General features: G+C 36.0%; 2 protein-coding genes across 2 annotated transcripts; one reads left to right on the top strand and one right to left on the bottom strand.

Annotated features, from left to right (window-relative positions):
* Positions 1-144: 144 nt before the first annotated feature.
* Positions 145-2,985, bottom strand: LOC122020946. The gene is made up of 3 exons (XM_042579003.1): positions 2,661-2,985; positions 2,375-2,497; positions 145-421 (listed from the first exon to the last, which is right to left on the bottom strand). Exons 1-3 carry the CDS (start codon positions 2,899-2,901, stop codon positions 249-251), a joined length of 537 nt encoding a protein of 178 aa, XP_042434937.1. The 5' UTR covers positions 2,902-2,985; the 3' UTR covers positions 145-248.
* Positions 2,986-3,351: 366 nt separating this feature from the next.
* On the top strand, positions 3,352-15,093 carry LOC122020945. Its single transcript, XM_042579002.1, has 9 exons — positions 3,352-3,563; positions 3,909-4,442; positions 5,514-5,702; positions 8,602-8,694; positions 8,769-8,951; positions 9,035-9,137; positions 9,211-9,396; positions 10,646-13,050; positions 14,214-15,093. Exons 2-9 carry the CDS (start codon positions 4,212-4,214, stop codon positions 14,757-14,759), a joined length of 3,936 nt encoding a protein of 1,311 aa, XP_042434936.1. The 5' UTR covers positions 3,352-3,563; positions 3,909-4,211; the 3' UTR covers positions 14,760-15,093.
* The last annotated feature ends 570 nt before the right edge of the window (positions 15,094-15,663 follow it).

Here is a 15,663-nt window from a genome sequence, read left to right as displayed (position 1 = left end):
TTGCAATTAGTGGATCCTTGTGGAAAATATTGATATTGATGACAATTTGGCTACAAGTTTGTCAAACATGTAGCCAAATTGACCTACACTTGGAAGAAATATATCACCATTATAGTCGCAAAAATGATAAAGCTCAAAAGTCAATAGCCAAACTCTTCCAAACAATTAGCCTTAATAACTCATGTTTATGAGATGCGAAATGAAATGGAATAATAAGTTTAGAGAAGCAAGAGGTGGAGTTGGATTAATCAGGCAGGGTCATTTGGTCCCTGATTTTGCTTGTATGGTAGTTCACATGCTGCCATGGGGTTTTTAGATTTCACTATCCCCATCATCTCAGCGACAGTCCTGCAACGACATTGATTCCCTGGTCGAATAACATCCCCGTACACAGCCATCTCAATGATATCAAGCTCCTTATCTGCAAAACATATAGATTTGCTCAACGCTGATTTAAAGATGTATACACATACTTATTAGAGTTAATTAGGGTTAATATGGGTCTGTGTATATATTCATAGTTCTGTAGTTACTAATAGGTTTGGTTCGGTTTTATTAATTTCTCTAAGATGTAAACTGAAACCAAACAAAAAAAAAAAAAAAACTACTTTCTAACAAAAAGTAAAATTTTCAGTTTGATTTGTTCAGTTTATCTGTTTTAGGCTAACTGCATCTACCAAAACCATGGATGTAATGGATTATATATCGTCATAAAAACAAGCACCTTCAATACCCCAGCATCCACATTTTATAGTTTCACCTAAATAAAGAGTCCATCCTACCAACTTTTCAGATGCTCCTTAGCAATTTTGATAATTCTTGGCTTCTTCAATAACCCAACATATTAAACTATATAGTTCATGGAGAAAAAGAGTCCATCCTTACTGATTTTTTATATGCTTCTTAGCGACTTTGACTAGTTCTTAATTTCAACTGGCTGAGTATGGCCAGTCCAATTTGTTGAAACTTCAAGAATATGCCCATGTGATTCAAATTATGAGATTGTGCTCGTGATATCACACTCCAAGAGGCTAAGTGGTATTCAAAACACCACATCTGCAAACATTATCAAATTATCCTAATCCAACCTAATTTTGGCTGATTGTTAGTTTACATCAGTGTCTTATTTGCTGAATCTGTTAACTCCTATTCAGTCATCTCCATAAGCACCGCATCACACCCATCGAAGAACATGTCCCATAGCAGTCCACCCATATTACTACCCTTGTCTTCAGAAAGAAAGATTAAAAGAAAATGTATGGTTAAGCTGTTGTTTGGGTATTATTCATCCAGGTACCTCTCCTTTTCCTGCATCCTTCCTACCTGACCAATCTAGTGAAACTAACGGAATTATTTGCAGTAACAATGAAATAAAAATTTCTTATTACTAGTAATTGATGTGTTGCTTCATTAAATACATGAAACTCAACACTTCACCAATTTGCAATAGCAGTGGAATATAAATTTCTTATCCATGGTAATTAATGAGTTACTTACATGAACTACATGCAATTCACCACTTCACCAATCTTAGTTTCTGATCCAGATATGACTAAATCAGGATGAGCTTGAAGAGAAAGAAAAATATTGTTTTTTCGAACCCATCACAGGCATGTTGAATTTCTTGTAATGCCTTAGGACTTACTAGTGCTCTTTCCATTTTTTTCTCAATGACATCTTAGTGTACAAGATTGTATAGATGGAGCAACTCTTAGATGGCTAGACCTTTTGCTCTTCACTATTCCAAGACTTCTTTATCACATGGCTAGACTTTTGCTCTTCACCATTCTAGATTTCTTTATCACATGGCTAGACCATTTTCTCTTCAGCATTCTACAATATCCCTATCTCAAGAAATCTGTGTGCACCTTAGGCAAATAACAAGTATCCTACATGGAACATATTGTCTTGTGTGAAGGCAATGTGTTGAAGCAACCAACTTCAGCCCAGCACAGTAGAAATCCAAGTGCACCTAAGACAAAAGACAAGAAATCCATTTTCTTATTGTTGTAGCTTAACAACAACACTGGTGCCTCTTTAGTTTTACATATTGGAGATTGCTTAAGTTCGCAACTGGAGAAAGAGTAAAGAATCCTCTACCACTTCTGCACTTGGTCGTAGTTCTGTATAGTATAGTATGAAATTACATGCTTCCACGCCAAGATGGTGAGTTGTTTCTTGATATTTTCCACCCAACGAGTGGTATTTTTTCTAAAAAAGAAAAGCTATACATTGTGGGATGTTATTTGAAAATTTTGACGACATCAGTGTGAGTTTTTTGGAACATAAAAAAGAAAGTACAAAAAGATATCCGCAAACAAACGCATACATATTCCACTGTATAAACTAAAAAAATCAGAACGAGAGACAGTACCAGTGAACTTGATGTCGCACGAGAAACCCTCTAGTTCTGCTTTGTCGATCCACTGCTTATTCGATTTCATTCTATTGACCCTCGTTTGCAGAATTTGGCAATTCGTAGCAGTTGATTCTCCACCTAAATCGAGGCATCACAATTTGACAACAATACTAATAGATTCAAGCAACAACGAAGTCCCAAAACCTTCGGAGATGATGGTTAAAAAAACAACTTTTTATTTCTAGTATTTCACCTCGAATGACTACAGAAAAGATCCCGAGGCATCAAAATTCAAAATCACCTTTGGAGAAGGGAATAATGTGGTCGAACTCGTAGCAGAGGCATCCATGGCAGTTGCAGAAGCGCTTGCAGACAACGTTGCCAGCGGAGTCCTTGCGCCACCGATCGGGGTGGCGGCCGGACACCACATCCGCATTATTCCAGCACATAGCCTTGGCCTTGGCGTCGAAGAACCTCGGCCGGTCGCTCTCCTCCCCCTCCTCGTGTTTCCGACGAGGCCGAGGAGAAGAGGGATTGTCCATCAGCCCCCCGCGCCTCCGCCTCCGCCTCCGCCGCAGCCTTCTGGGACGTTCGCGCACAAGTGTAATTGTGAGGAGCCTCTACTTCAGCCCAAGCCCAAATATGATTATTCCTCTTCCATCTAATTGACTTTAAAATTAGAAGCCCAAATATGATTAATCACAAATTAAGGATGATTTTATTTATTTATTTATTTATTTATTCGGTGACAAGTGAAAGGATCGAGCTGAATAAAGAAGAAAAAAATATAACATATTTGTTGAAATAAATAGAAAAAAGTTTTGCACTACGACAGTTACCGATAGAGTAATTTTAATTCCATGATTGTAATGGGTCATTATCGACTTAATATAATTGTAATTTTAAAAATATCTTTTAGCCGTTTCATTAAAAAATAATTAAAAAAATAGTGACACGCAGTGTATAATTATTAGGTGTCACCGTGTCATGGATTGGAGCCCTCGATACAAATGCTTGGGCCCTGAAGCTGGCCGCATTCTTCCACCCATTCCTCTCGTGCTCCTCTCGCTTGCGTCTGCTCCTCGATCTCCCCCACAAATCCTTCGTAAGCTTTCGGCTCCTCGCTCGAACCCTAGTCTCCTGATCCTCTGCACACCGCCGTCGCCCCGATTCACGAATTCTTCTCTCCTTGCACTTGCCTCAGGTTGGAACCTGCTTTTCCCCCATGTTTTTCTAGGGTTTGTGCGGTTGAGGGAGTGGGGCCTCTTTGCCCTTTGGTTGGTCTCCCGTGTTCCACGCCATTGGGGGATTTTCGCCCCTCCGACTTTGTGTTCGCTACCCTTGGGTTGGCGTGGTTTGATCGGGAATTAATTAGATTGGACAGTGTGGTGCTGGAGGTGGATGATTTATCTGTTTTTTTTTTTTTTTTGCTCTCATTTAGTTTTCTTCTCTCCGCTTGTTATTTTGGTAGTCAGAGTTATCTTCGTTACGGTTTTAGAGCTATTTATTTTATTACCTGCGGATATAGTGAAATCTTCGACTTTTCCAGCGGGAAGAGCCTTGTCTAACAGAGTCAGTGGTCGATACTTAATTTCTTTTACTTGCTGGATGCTGGTTGATGGTGTCATGGAGAAAACGACGATCAGGTTTTGTTGTTTATATTGTTATATTGGCTGAAGATCAGAAAGGAGTCTTATGAAATTTGCAGCTGCCGTTTATTTCTTGTGGATATTGTGAGCATTCCGCTTCGGTGTGCTTCTTTGCTGAGAACGTCTCTAGGGTTCAATTTTTTGCATTTGAAGAGAGAGAAGCATTTGAGACGTCATTTGTAATCAACTGAACGTAGCTTCACATGGGTGATCATGGAGTTTGGCCACAGCTAAATGGCCTACTTCCAAATGGTCTTTTGCCCGAAGAAATGGCCAATGCAGCCCAAATGCGTGATGCAGATAGATGGCTTAAGGCAGAGGTGCAAACTGCTGAGTTGATTGCACGAATTCAGCCCAATCCCTCATCTGAGGAGCGCCGAAATGCTGTGGCCAATTATGTCCAGCGTCTGATTACAGACTGCCTCTCCTGCCCGGTGAGTGTGTATGCCTATTGATAATTTCTTACTAAAAAATGAGTGTGTTTGTGAACCACAATATGTGAATTCCATTTTCATCTCTTGGCTGCTTAATTTAGTGCGCCAGCTTTGGAAGATGTTCCTAGATCTTTCTTGGAATAAGTTGCTATCCAGAATTGTAATTGCACCATTTGTGTAGTTTAGTTGACACAATTAGCAATGGAATTGGCTACTGTGTTTGAGTTATTTAGGCTGTTTGGCTTTTTTGTCATGAGAACCCATCATGGACATACTGTACAAGGATAAGGTTTAGGATAGGGATCAATGGGCTAAATTTATCATGCCCTTTCCTTTGGCATGAATAGCATAACAATTGCATCGACATTATTTGTGCCAGGATTAGAAAAATAGCAAAGTGTTCAAATAACACACTATCCAATTTCTCTTTATTCACTAATTATTATGATAAAGTAGCAATTTATTGTAACTTAACTAACATAATGCGCTTGAAACCATTTTCAAGTAATACTAAGATCATATATTCAGAATTTAATATATGAGTTGAGTGTGGGATCTGTGTGTTTTCTTCAAACCAAACTGAATCTTTTTGGATTTTTGTTACTAAGCTATATAAATTAAGCCAAATCAAAATTCTATTGAAACCAACAGTTTTTGCTGAAATTTGGGGTTGTTAGTGCTGAACCAAATATCAACAGATCCAAGTTTGATTAGTTGATTATTGATCTTTGAATACAAATGAACTATCAAATAATAAATCTATAATATCAATGCACACAAGTATTGCATTTCTGTTTACTTTTTGGTTTGACCTTGTAAAAAACTTGACCTGATCAAAATTTTAGTTGAACCTCCAAATGGAATCAAACTACATTTTATTTATCAAAATCCAAACTGAAATGAAAATTATATTTTATTTGAATGATGAACACTGCTGATATAGACATACAAAATATATAGTTATCTGTCTACAGAAGAGGTCCCCATCTAGCTAGGTTTTCTTATAGATGAATTTGTCTTCTTTTGCTCAAGTAATATTGATTTCAATTTTGTTCCAATTCTGGTTTGCAGGTTTTTACGTTTGGGTCAGTTCCTCTCAAGACCTATTTACCTGATGGAGACATAGACCTTACTGCATTCAGTGATAATGAGAATATAAAAGATACGTGGGCTGCTACAGTATGTGCTGTATTAGAGAGGGAAGAGAAAAATGAAAATGCTGAGTTCCGAGTAAAAGAAGTTAAATATATTCAAGCAGAGGTGTGAAATTTGTTTCTTTTTTCCCATTATGTTCTGCATTGATGCAGGCAATTGCCTCTTGATATGGTTATTATGTTATTATCTTTTCTTGGTTATAAATTACCATGTGTTTAGTTGTTGTGATTAGTGTTGCTATTAATATGTTTCTCTTTTGGCTTGATGCTTAAATGAAGAAATCTGACTTCAGTGAGTTATTAAGTCTTGGAGAATTTATCTTCAGTTCAGGTAAAAGGATAGATTATCTTTGTTGGTGGACATCTAATCCATATCCGATCTTAAGTTATTATTAGATGGTAGTTCATCATCATCATCAAGATTCAAGACCATGTGTCTGTCCCAACTATTACTACATCAATCTTATCTTCCATTGAATTCTATCCAAGTTTATATCATTAGTAATATTCAAATCCATTTAATTGTTTGTTATCATATTAATACTTTGGTTTCCCTCTACCCTTCACACCATGATCGATACGACTCTTCTTACTTTATAACATATTCATTGTGCTTAAACATGTTCGCATCATTTGTCTCTCATATTATTATTATCTCTTGGAGCCACACCTAGTGGTATTATACTTTTTTTGGACTTACAATTTGAGCTTATGATTTGATTGTTCACATTTGATCACACTACAACATTACATATTCAAGAGAGGGATAAAATAATATATCATTGTATTAACCAAAGGAGATTGTAACCTATGTACATATAGCCTTTAAGTCTAAATTAATTTTTCAAAAAATACAGGCATGATATTAAATTTAATATTCCTAATATTGTTAAAAATACCACTTAATAATAAGATTGCCGACTATTATTTCTAACACTCCCCCTCCCCTCAACATGAAAATTTATCGTGTCTAACTTACTATATAAAATATGAAATGATACTTGTATAGTGATTAACAAGCTTGATAAAGTGCACTCTAGATTAATTTGAAAAGAGGTGTTGATTAGTCTAATTTAAGCTAATTTTTTGAGATCTTAATAAAAACATAGTTGATAGCATTTGTCAGAATGTAGATTATTTTCAAAATATAAAGTTGTTGATGACTGTCAAAAGATAGATGCAATCCTCCTCCTTACTTTCCCCTTAAATTGAAGATTGCAAAGAAAGAGAGATCAGAATTCTAGTATATTAAGACATGGAGTTGATATATGGAGAGCATGTTTAAAATCTGACATTGCTCTAAGAGATGAGGAGAAAATGGCTAAGGACATTCTGTATGAAGTTATATTTCTGCTTTAGAGAAAGATACTTGAAGCAAGACAAAGGTTAGTCAATTGTTTTGAAGTTACAACTTTCAAGAAGAATAAAATTGTTTTAGACAAAAGTGAAATTGGAAGTCCAACATTTATATTGTGTTTTGCCGCGAGGGATGAAGATCCAGGAAGAAATAAGGTGGCATAAAAATTTCCTTAGGTGGAAAATGCTGGAAGAAAGGAATAGAATGTAGCTTAAATTGATCTTAAAAAACTTTAAAATTAAATTTTCCTTTTAAAGTCATTTTTAAATCTTTAAATATTTGTTAACAATTAAAGTTTTGAAATTGATAGTTTCTCTCCCATGTTCTTTCCAAAGGAAAAATAAATAATTACAATCTTATTCCTATGAGTATTTTTTTCCTATTTTCTTTTTTTTACCGTATTTATTTTCTTCCTTTGTGGGAACTAAGGCTTATGCTCGAGAGGGTATAAATGTTATGGTGTGATTTGATTTTACAGTTATTTTACTTTAAGAGAGGGAGAGACACATACTCCTAGACTAGAGAGATATTGAAAGAGACATTACTTTCTCATCTTGATATGTAAACACAAGTTGAATAGACGACAATATATTGATAATGAAATTTGGGTGGCCAAACTCTAATATTTTGATTCAAAATCTAAAGTGTTGCATGTGATAGAGAACACATTTTGTCTCTCTCTTGTTGTTTTGACACTTCACTTTTGAATAATTAACTCCCTTTTTTTGCATATCCATTTATATTCGGTTGCTATCATCCTTGTGAACCAACAATCTATAAATCTAGGTCCTTGAAAATTTATTTTTCTTTTAGTCCTTTTGGGTGGGGGATCTACTCTCTTTGTCAAGAAACCAATTAGTTCCGCAAACATGGGTGTGATGAGGGCAGTTGGTGAGGGAAGATTGAGCATATGCTTGTTCATCATGAGGGCTTGATGCTAATTGGATTGACGCAGGGAGGAGGGCTAGGTTGATTGTTGTCATCCCATAGGGAAGAATTATAACAAAGTTGTATGACCTACCTACTTTATGGATCAAGAGTGAAAGCTATGATAAAGTAACACGTACAAAAAGGTGAAAGCTATGATAAAGTAACACGTACAAAAAGTTAATGTAGCTTATGAGATTATATGTGGGGTTTATAGAAAGGATGAGTTAAAATACTAACAGTTGAGAGCAATTAGAGGTAACTCCTATAGTTGATAAACAGAGAAAAAAGAAATAGGTAGAGATGTGATTATCATGTTAAAGACGACTAATATATTTTATAGTTAGAAGATTGAATCTATTAGAGTGGAAGGTGAAAGGAGCAATCGGAGATCAAGATAAAGATATTTGGCCTATTTTTTTCTAACAAGCTTAAGCTACTTTTTTTGGTTAGAAGTTCTCTTGCATGAATCTTTTACATCACATGATTTGAATAAAAAATTCTTAACTAATAACTTTTGCACCTTGTGTTTACTTTTAAAATTTGGATTACAAGTTGTTTTGATTAGTTTAGGTTATCCTGATCTAAACGCTGATTTGATGCATTTACTTATGGCCATCAATTAGAATTTAAGATGAATCTGCTTTGCATTGTACTTCTGTTACCATCATCGCCGTTGAATGAATCTCTCATTTTTCTGGTGTTGTTTCCATCTGTGCAGGTAAAACTTATAAAGTGTCTCGTTGAAAATATTGTTGTTGATATTTCTTTTAATCAAGTTGGTGGTCTATGCACACTTTGTTTTCTGGAAGAGGTTAGTAGAATTGATGTTGTTCCTGTTGATCCTCATGCATCTTTATGCCCATATAACCTCTGGATACTTCATAGATGGACAAAGTGATAGATCAAAATCATCTATTCAAACGAAGCATTATATTAATCAAAGCATGGTGTTATTATGAAAGTCGAATATTGGGTGCACATCATGGACTTATATCAACATATGCATTGGAGACATTGGTGCTTTATGTATTTCATGTCTTCAATAATTCATTTGTTGGTCCACTTGAGGTGACTAAACTTTGTTGCATTGATCTTTTATTTCTCCCAGTACTTAACTATGCTTGATGTTCGTCCAAATTCTTCCAATGCAGGTCTTGTATTGGTTTCTGGAATTTTTTAGTAATTTTGACTGGGAAAATTATTGCATTAGTCTTAGGGGTCCAGTACCTATCCGTTTACTTCCAGATATGACTGGTAAGTTTATGGCCATTTCTTTTACTGAACTTAAATTACTTAATTTATTGTACACTCATCAAATGTCATGCAGCGGATCCTCCAAGAAAGGATGATGGCAAATTGTTGTTTACCGAAGCCTTTATTGACCACCGCACTGCAGTATATTCTGTCACACCTGGTGGACAAGAAAATCACAGCCAACCTTTTGTTTCAAAGCATTTTAATGTTATTGATCCTTTAAGGACGAACAACAATCTTGGGCGTAGTGTGAGCAAAGGTAGTAGCAACTCTATTTCTTAGCTTACATTTGCTAACAATATCTGTTCCATTTTCAGTGACAATCAACATAGTCTGGTTGTTCTTTATGCTCATATCACATTATTATTCAAGATTAGTTGCCTATTATTTTCATGTTATTTAACATAATTTTCAGAGAAGAAGTTTAAGTCCTGGTCCTTGTTGCTCAATGTGGGTAGATTTATAGATAGGTAGGTGCACTTAGGTGCTACGTGGTGGACTTTGATATATTCATATCCCATATCCATACTAGCTTTAGTTCCAATTATGTTAGCCCAAGTTGAAATTGCAATGGTAAACTAAGATATATTTATGGACGTAGAGAAATCAATTTCAATATTAAATGCCTTAGTAGCATTGTTTAATGTCTTAGAAAATTATGAGATTAGCCTTAGTAGGATGTTACAAGAACCTACAATCTTATTAGATGTACCACACTAATTTTGGTATAAGGTATAATCAACTAGACATTAATTGAGATGAATTTGTTGCTCTAAAATTTTAATTCAATTTTTACAATTGCTATAAACTTATATTTGGTAGTAAACAAACTAAATGGAGGAGCTAATGAAGGGGGATTATAAATTAACACTCATATGACTTGCATCTCAGCACATCAAAGTGTAGTGTTCTAGTTTAGTTGGACACTGAAACTACTCCGGCAAGGAACAAGTATTTTAAACAATGAGTTGTACCTATCTCATAGGTAAGTATTCGTGTGAGTGATATTGTGCAATTGAAGGTGGACAGTCTGGAATCAGATGGTATACACGACTTTGTCTTTTTAACCATAAATGCCAACTAGATTGGTATAACTGGAAGTTATCCATATTGTGTCAATCTGAACTTCTTGTTTAATTTTATGCTATAAGGGTGCTATTCTGGTACTTCTTGTTGGTTTTACATATTGCTGCCTTTTCTTTGCAGCAGAACTTTTTATGCTGCCAGCAGGTTTTTGCATTGAGATGTGAATTCTAATTTTTTTTTGTTTTTATCCTCACCTGCTCACACTTGTTAAATCAATGATAAAAGAAAGTACAGATGATGCATAGTCTAATGCATGCATTTTACCTTTTATTAGCTGATTAAATTGTGCATATACATTGAGGTTAAGTTTTGCTCTATAAATTTGGAAATTCAATTAGTACATTTTCATCTGTCCATCTCTTGCATGTATGAAGCATGGCGTTCTACATTCTCTGAAAATAACTGTTTGACATTTTTGTCAGGAAATTTCACCAGAATACGAAGTGCTTTTGCATTCGGAGCCACAAAATTAGCCAGGTTACTTGAATGCCCGAAAGATGCAATAATTATGGAATTAAATGATTTCTTTGTTAACACATGGATAAGACATGGTACTGGTCATCGTCCTGATATTCATAGCTTAGATTTACAACCTTTTCAACAACTAAAAACTCTTTCGATTGAGCCTAAACACCTAAAAACCAGTGCAATTGTTGGAAGGAGGTTTGAGAATGGAATATTTCGAGTTGCCAAGGAGCATTCGACTGAAACTAGCCAAAGTTCTCATAATTTGATTAATGAAATTGTTGCCAATCATCAGGAAATGTTCAAAGCTAACACTTTATCTGCAGTCTCTCTAGATAGTGACAAAAGTCAAAAAAATTTGAAATCTAGTTACTCTGCCAATCCATGGAAAGAGCAGGGTAAACTTCAGTTTGCAAGGACTAGATCTAGTCCTGAGCTGACAGAAACATCTTTGGATTTATCTCGTGCAAGGCATGGTAGAGCAATGGAAACAGTGAAAGTACAAAGCCAAACAAAGTTCAATTCTAATATCAGAACGAAAAATTTAGGATCTGAAATGATAGGCAGTCACAATTCTAAGTCTTTTGATGATTCTGTATCAAAGTGGCTGATTCCATCTCATAAAAATGTTGAAATGGTTTCTGACACAAACAATGTTTCGAATAGCCATCAGGCAGATTGTGGATTTTCTAACATGGGGGTTGAACTTGCTTCTGTATCAGAGGCCTTGGAGATGCAGCAGGAAGAACAAGACTTGGTGAATATGATGGGATCTTCCGGCATTCATGGTTTTAATGGACAGATTCCATATCAAATGCATGTAGCCCCATATAATCTGCCACTAACATTTTCACCTTTTCCAACTTCAATGGGTTATGTTAAGAGAAATTTGGCTGGAGTTATGCCTTCAAATTTACCCCTTCTTGGGGCTCCATGGGCGTCCACTATGCAATTTAATCAAAGTCTTGCTTCCATTCCCCTTTCCCATTACATCAATGTTGCCACATTAAGTTCAAATGTGGGTGGCACTGTCGATTCTTCTAATGATGGTTCTGCAGTAGTGGAGCTTAAGGAAAATGAAGTTGGTCACAGTAATTGGCAGGAAGAAGAGGTTGTACTCTCCAGAGGGTCTAATCCTGGTCACAGTGTTTCTCCTGACTACAAGCAGCAAAAACTAAAGGGCAGTTTGACCTCGAGTCCTACAGCAAGAGGCATCAATTCTGGTTCAGATCCATGGGAATGTGATAGAGTAGGTAGAGAAGATGGAAGTTTGTCTAGAGAAGAAACCAATGGCTCATTTCAATCCAAAACAACTAAAGTTGATGATATTCAATCTAATTCCTGGACTGCAAACCCTAGGCTTTTCCCTCTGTCACGGGTAGCTTCTTCTAAAAGCAGTTCTAGAGGCAAATCTATATTAGAAAATCATAAAGACAAGCTAACTGCAAACACCTCAGGGTCTGCCAGGGAAAAATGGGGTAGAAAATCAAGTTCCCCATCAGTCTCACCATCTCCTCGTGGAAAAGACAACAGTAGATTGCAGTTTGAGGGTTCCTCTGACATTGGTTTGGTCAAGGTAAATAATGATGTCTCAGATTTGATACCTTCAACTGTGGGAAATGATATGCCTGAAAAAATCACCGAATCATCATCTGTAGTCGCACCAGATGCAAGAAGCCATAATCTACCAGGCCAGGAATCTGAGCAAAATCAGTCAGATCCATTGATCCCTTTTGCACCAGTTCTTGTTGACACTTCCCAGCAGAGGGCCATGGATTATTCCAAGTTCTTTCCAACATTTGTTGCTACTGGTCCACCAGTTCCATACTTGGTATTTCCCTTTGGTAGTTTCACTTCCAACTCTGGAAAAACAGATGGATATGCAGGGCAATTGGATAGGGAAGAAGTGACAGATCAATTTCAAGAAAGTTCTGAACACCATGTCAATTTATTGGAGAACCTTGAGCAGTCTGAGGCTTTAGTGAGCCCTCCTGTTTCTATGAATTCTGGTTCTGAGTTCTCCAAGGAATCTACTTCTGACATTCTAAACAGTGATCTGAATGGCCATCAGCAAAATCTAGTATATGGACGATTCTGCCAAAACCCTTATCATGGAACTGTATTCTACTCTTCGCCTTATGTAGGGCCAGAAATTTATCTTCCTGGTCATTACCCATGGGATGGTCCTGGAAGATCTCTTTCTGCTAATCTGAACTATGCACAAGCTATGGGATACAGTTCTCGACTGATGCCTGTTTTGCCACTCCAGTCTGGTCCTGATGCGACCTCTATTACCTTCCGGCATAGCGTAGATGAAGCTCCGAGGCCTCGTGTTGGTACTGGAACTTACCTGCCAAATCCTGTAAGATTCTCACAACATTTTGATATTATAAGAAACTCTGTAAGTCTGTTAGAAACTTTTGTAGTTTTATATCTTCCCTGAGATTATAATAGATGTTTTATTTGAGTTGTTTTACATCTTGTATTTCTTTCTCTTGTTTGTTGTGCTAACAGTTGATTTTTTTTTTTTTTTGCTTATATTTTGCATCTTATCTTTGTACTGCATTAGTTTGTAATTGTTATTGTCAAGAATTATAAAGCATGAAAAATTTAATATACCCATGGAGGAGATTTATAACCGTTCGTGTACACTACTAATTTATAGTTGGTTACTTGTTAACTCTTCTAATTCAAAAAGAAGCTTCTAACTTGCTTTAAATAAATAATAAGTTTGTAAAATTTTGTCTTTCACTTTTTTCTTTCTTTTTTGATGAATTCTAAAATTTCTTCACTTTATTTCATTTTCCTAGTCATAGATAATGGGGCACTTTAGGCTGAACTGTATTTTTGTCCGTTAACTCTTCCTCAATATGATGTTTTTAGTTAGCTACAAATTTTTAGTTTGAAAGTTTATTTAAGCTTGAATCTAAAGATAAGAATAGAGCAATTTATTAGTCTAATTTACTTTACATAGAAGTTATTCTTTCTATATGCATGAGTTCCATATGTACCTTTAGCCATTTTAATGCATTATCATTTGCAAGAAAGTTTTGATACATAATACCTGTGTCACCATGCTTGCTCTTTGCACCACAAAACCATGTACACTTGGACTTTTGATACCCTCCATAGACTCCTGTGCATTTTCTTGTGTTCTGTTGGCATTGGTTAATTTATCAGCTATTTCCCAATTAATGCTTTCTGAAAGTTAGGTTGTACAGCACTGTTTGTATTCTAAAGAAACAGTTATGTCGACAGTGATTAAATTGTGTTCTTCCCAAGTATGTGTTTCCTCAAAGTTATATTCTGAATCCGCTTGCATACTGGCATTGGTTCTCATCAACATCATCCTTTGATCAGCTTTGTTGTCCTATTTAACAGTATACTTCCTGTGAATGATATTTTTGATCTTCTATGATATTAAAATTATTTGTGCTTTGTTCAGAAAAGGGACAAGGGAAGTTTGATAAATAATAAAACTGTATTTTGTACTTCTATTAAAAGCATTTCTTTATCTTTGTACAGAAGGTTTCTTTTAGAGATCGACAAAGTAGTTCAAGGAATCGAGGGAACCGGAACTATGATCGTAATGATGCTGGGGACAGACCAAGGGCTTTTGATCTTAGTCATGGCCGCAACCAATCTGATAGAGCCCGGACTGGCCGGCTTCCTGCAGCCAGAAATCATGAAGATAAAAGGTGGGAGTCATACAAGCATGAGCCTCTTGCCCACAGAGGTCATGACCGCACATTTGCATCTACAAATTTGTCGGGTAATCTAGATAATGCACATGGCAGGCACCCGCAATTTGCTTCCCATTCAAATGGTGTTCTTCCAGCTGCTGACCAACTAATTCCTCCTGTTGTGTTCATGTACCCATATGATCAAAGAATTGCAAATGGTTCGACTGCTGACCAACTTATGTTTGATTCTCTGAGGGCTGTGCATATACCTATTGGTAATGAAGCCCATAGGTTAAGAGTTACAGAAGGTGAACGTTTTGATCACAAGCATGATTCACAACACAGAGTTTCTTCTCGGCCATCTTCAGATCAACCTTCTTCACCTTAACTAGAAATGTCGTTCTCATTCCAATTGTAGTTGTTTTCCTAAATTTTCTGTGTACATATTCGTGTTGTAGCTCATTTTTGAAGGTGGGAAAAAAATTGAGAATACAGTTTAGAGGCAAATAAAAACATCCCTGACAGAATGTTGTCTTTCCTGGCCAATCCCAATGCCATTGTTCACTTTAAAACCTTTACCTTTCTTTTTGATTGACAGCACCTTTAGCAACAATTGAACTGATAAATGTTGCTTTGAAAGCACATACTAGTGGATGGATACAATGTCTAGACCAATTTCTGTCAGATATCATGTATTATCAATATCCTGTTTCATGGTGTAACATCCTAGAGTTCATTTGTTTCCTTTACAGGATGTTACATTCAAATTTGTAGTTGTCTTCTGTTGTTATCCTCTGTAGTCGCACGCCATATTGAGGATAGGGTGGTGTTATTTAAACTAGAATGAGATGATACAGATTTGACAGGTGTAGTTCGTTCTCTGTTTTGTATCATATCAGTAGATTGAGAGGATAAGTTGTGCCCTCAAGGGTTTTTTTTTTTTTTTGTATTTAGTGATTATTGGAAATGTGAGACCTATTTTTCAATATTTCACTAATCTAAATCTACTTGTTACAGTAGTTAACTTGCAAAATAGCATGTTATGTACTGTGGAGTTAACTTTGTAAATAGCATGTCACCTTGTGATTTCTCGTTTAGCTATTTATGTCCTTTAGCTCTTGAAGCATAGAAGCTGATCTGAATCTCCAAGAATTATTGGAGGACCAAGTCTTGCTTCTGAGCCTGCAAAACCTGATGGATTTCCAGCATTCACTAAAAGAAATAAATGTTGTCAACATAATTCCTATAAATTTGAATCATTTGCATTCCATATAAATTTGAACCATTTGCAT

The sequence above is a fragment of the Zingiber officinale genome, chromosome 9A (genome assembly GCF_018446385.1).
Source record: "Zingiber officinale cultivar Zhangliang chromosome 9A, Zo_v1.1, whole genome shotgun sequence".
Classification (NCBI taxonomy): Eukaryota; Viridiplantae; Streptophyta; class Magnoliopsida; order Zingiberales; family Zingiberaceae; genus Zingiber; species Zingiber officinale.
Note: the sequence above shows the minus strand (reverse complement) of the source record. Positions and strands in the feature narration are given on the sequence as shown.

What these genes read in the sequence shown, in the direction of transcription:
- LOC122020946 (XM_042579003.1), bottom strand. Translation starts at nt 2,901, where the DNA reads ATGGACAATCCCTCTTCTCCTCGGCCTCGTCGGAAACACGAGGAGGGG. An exon ending in CATTATTCCCTTCTCCAAAG is followed by an intron (nt 2,498 to 2,660) that starts GTGATTTTGAAT and finishes GCCTCGATTTAG; the next exon opens with GTGGAGAATCAACTGCTACG. An exon ending in GTGCGACATCAAGTTCACTG is followed by an intron (nt 422 to 2,374) that starts GTACTGTCTCTC and finishes TATGTTTTGCAG; the next exon opens with ATAAGGAGCTTGATATCATT.
- LOC122020945 (XM_042579002.1), top strand. Translation starts at nt 4,212, where the DNA reads ATGGGTGATCATGGAGTTTGGCCACAGCTAAATGGCCTACTTCCAAAT. An exon ending in CATTTGTTGGTCCACTTGAG is followed by an intron (nt 8,952 to 9,034) that starts GTGACTAAACTT and finishes CTTCCAATGCAG; the next exon opens with GTCTTGTATTGGTTTCTGGA. An exon ending in GAACTTACCTGCCAAATCCT is followed by an intron (nt 13,051 to 14,213) that starts GTAAGATTCTCA and finishes ATCTTTGTACAG; the next exon opens with AAGGTTTCTTTTAGAGATCG.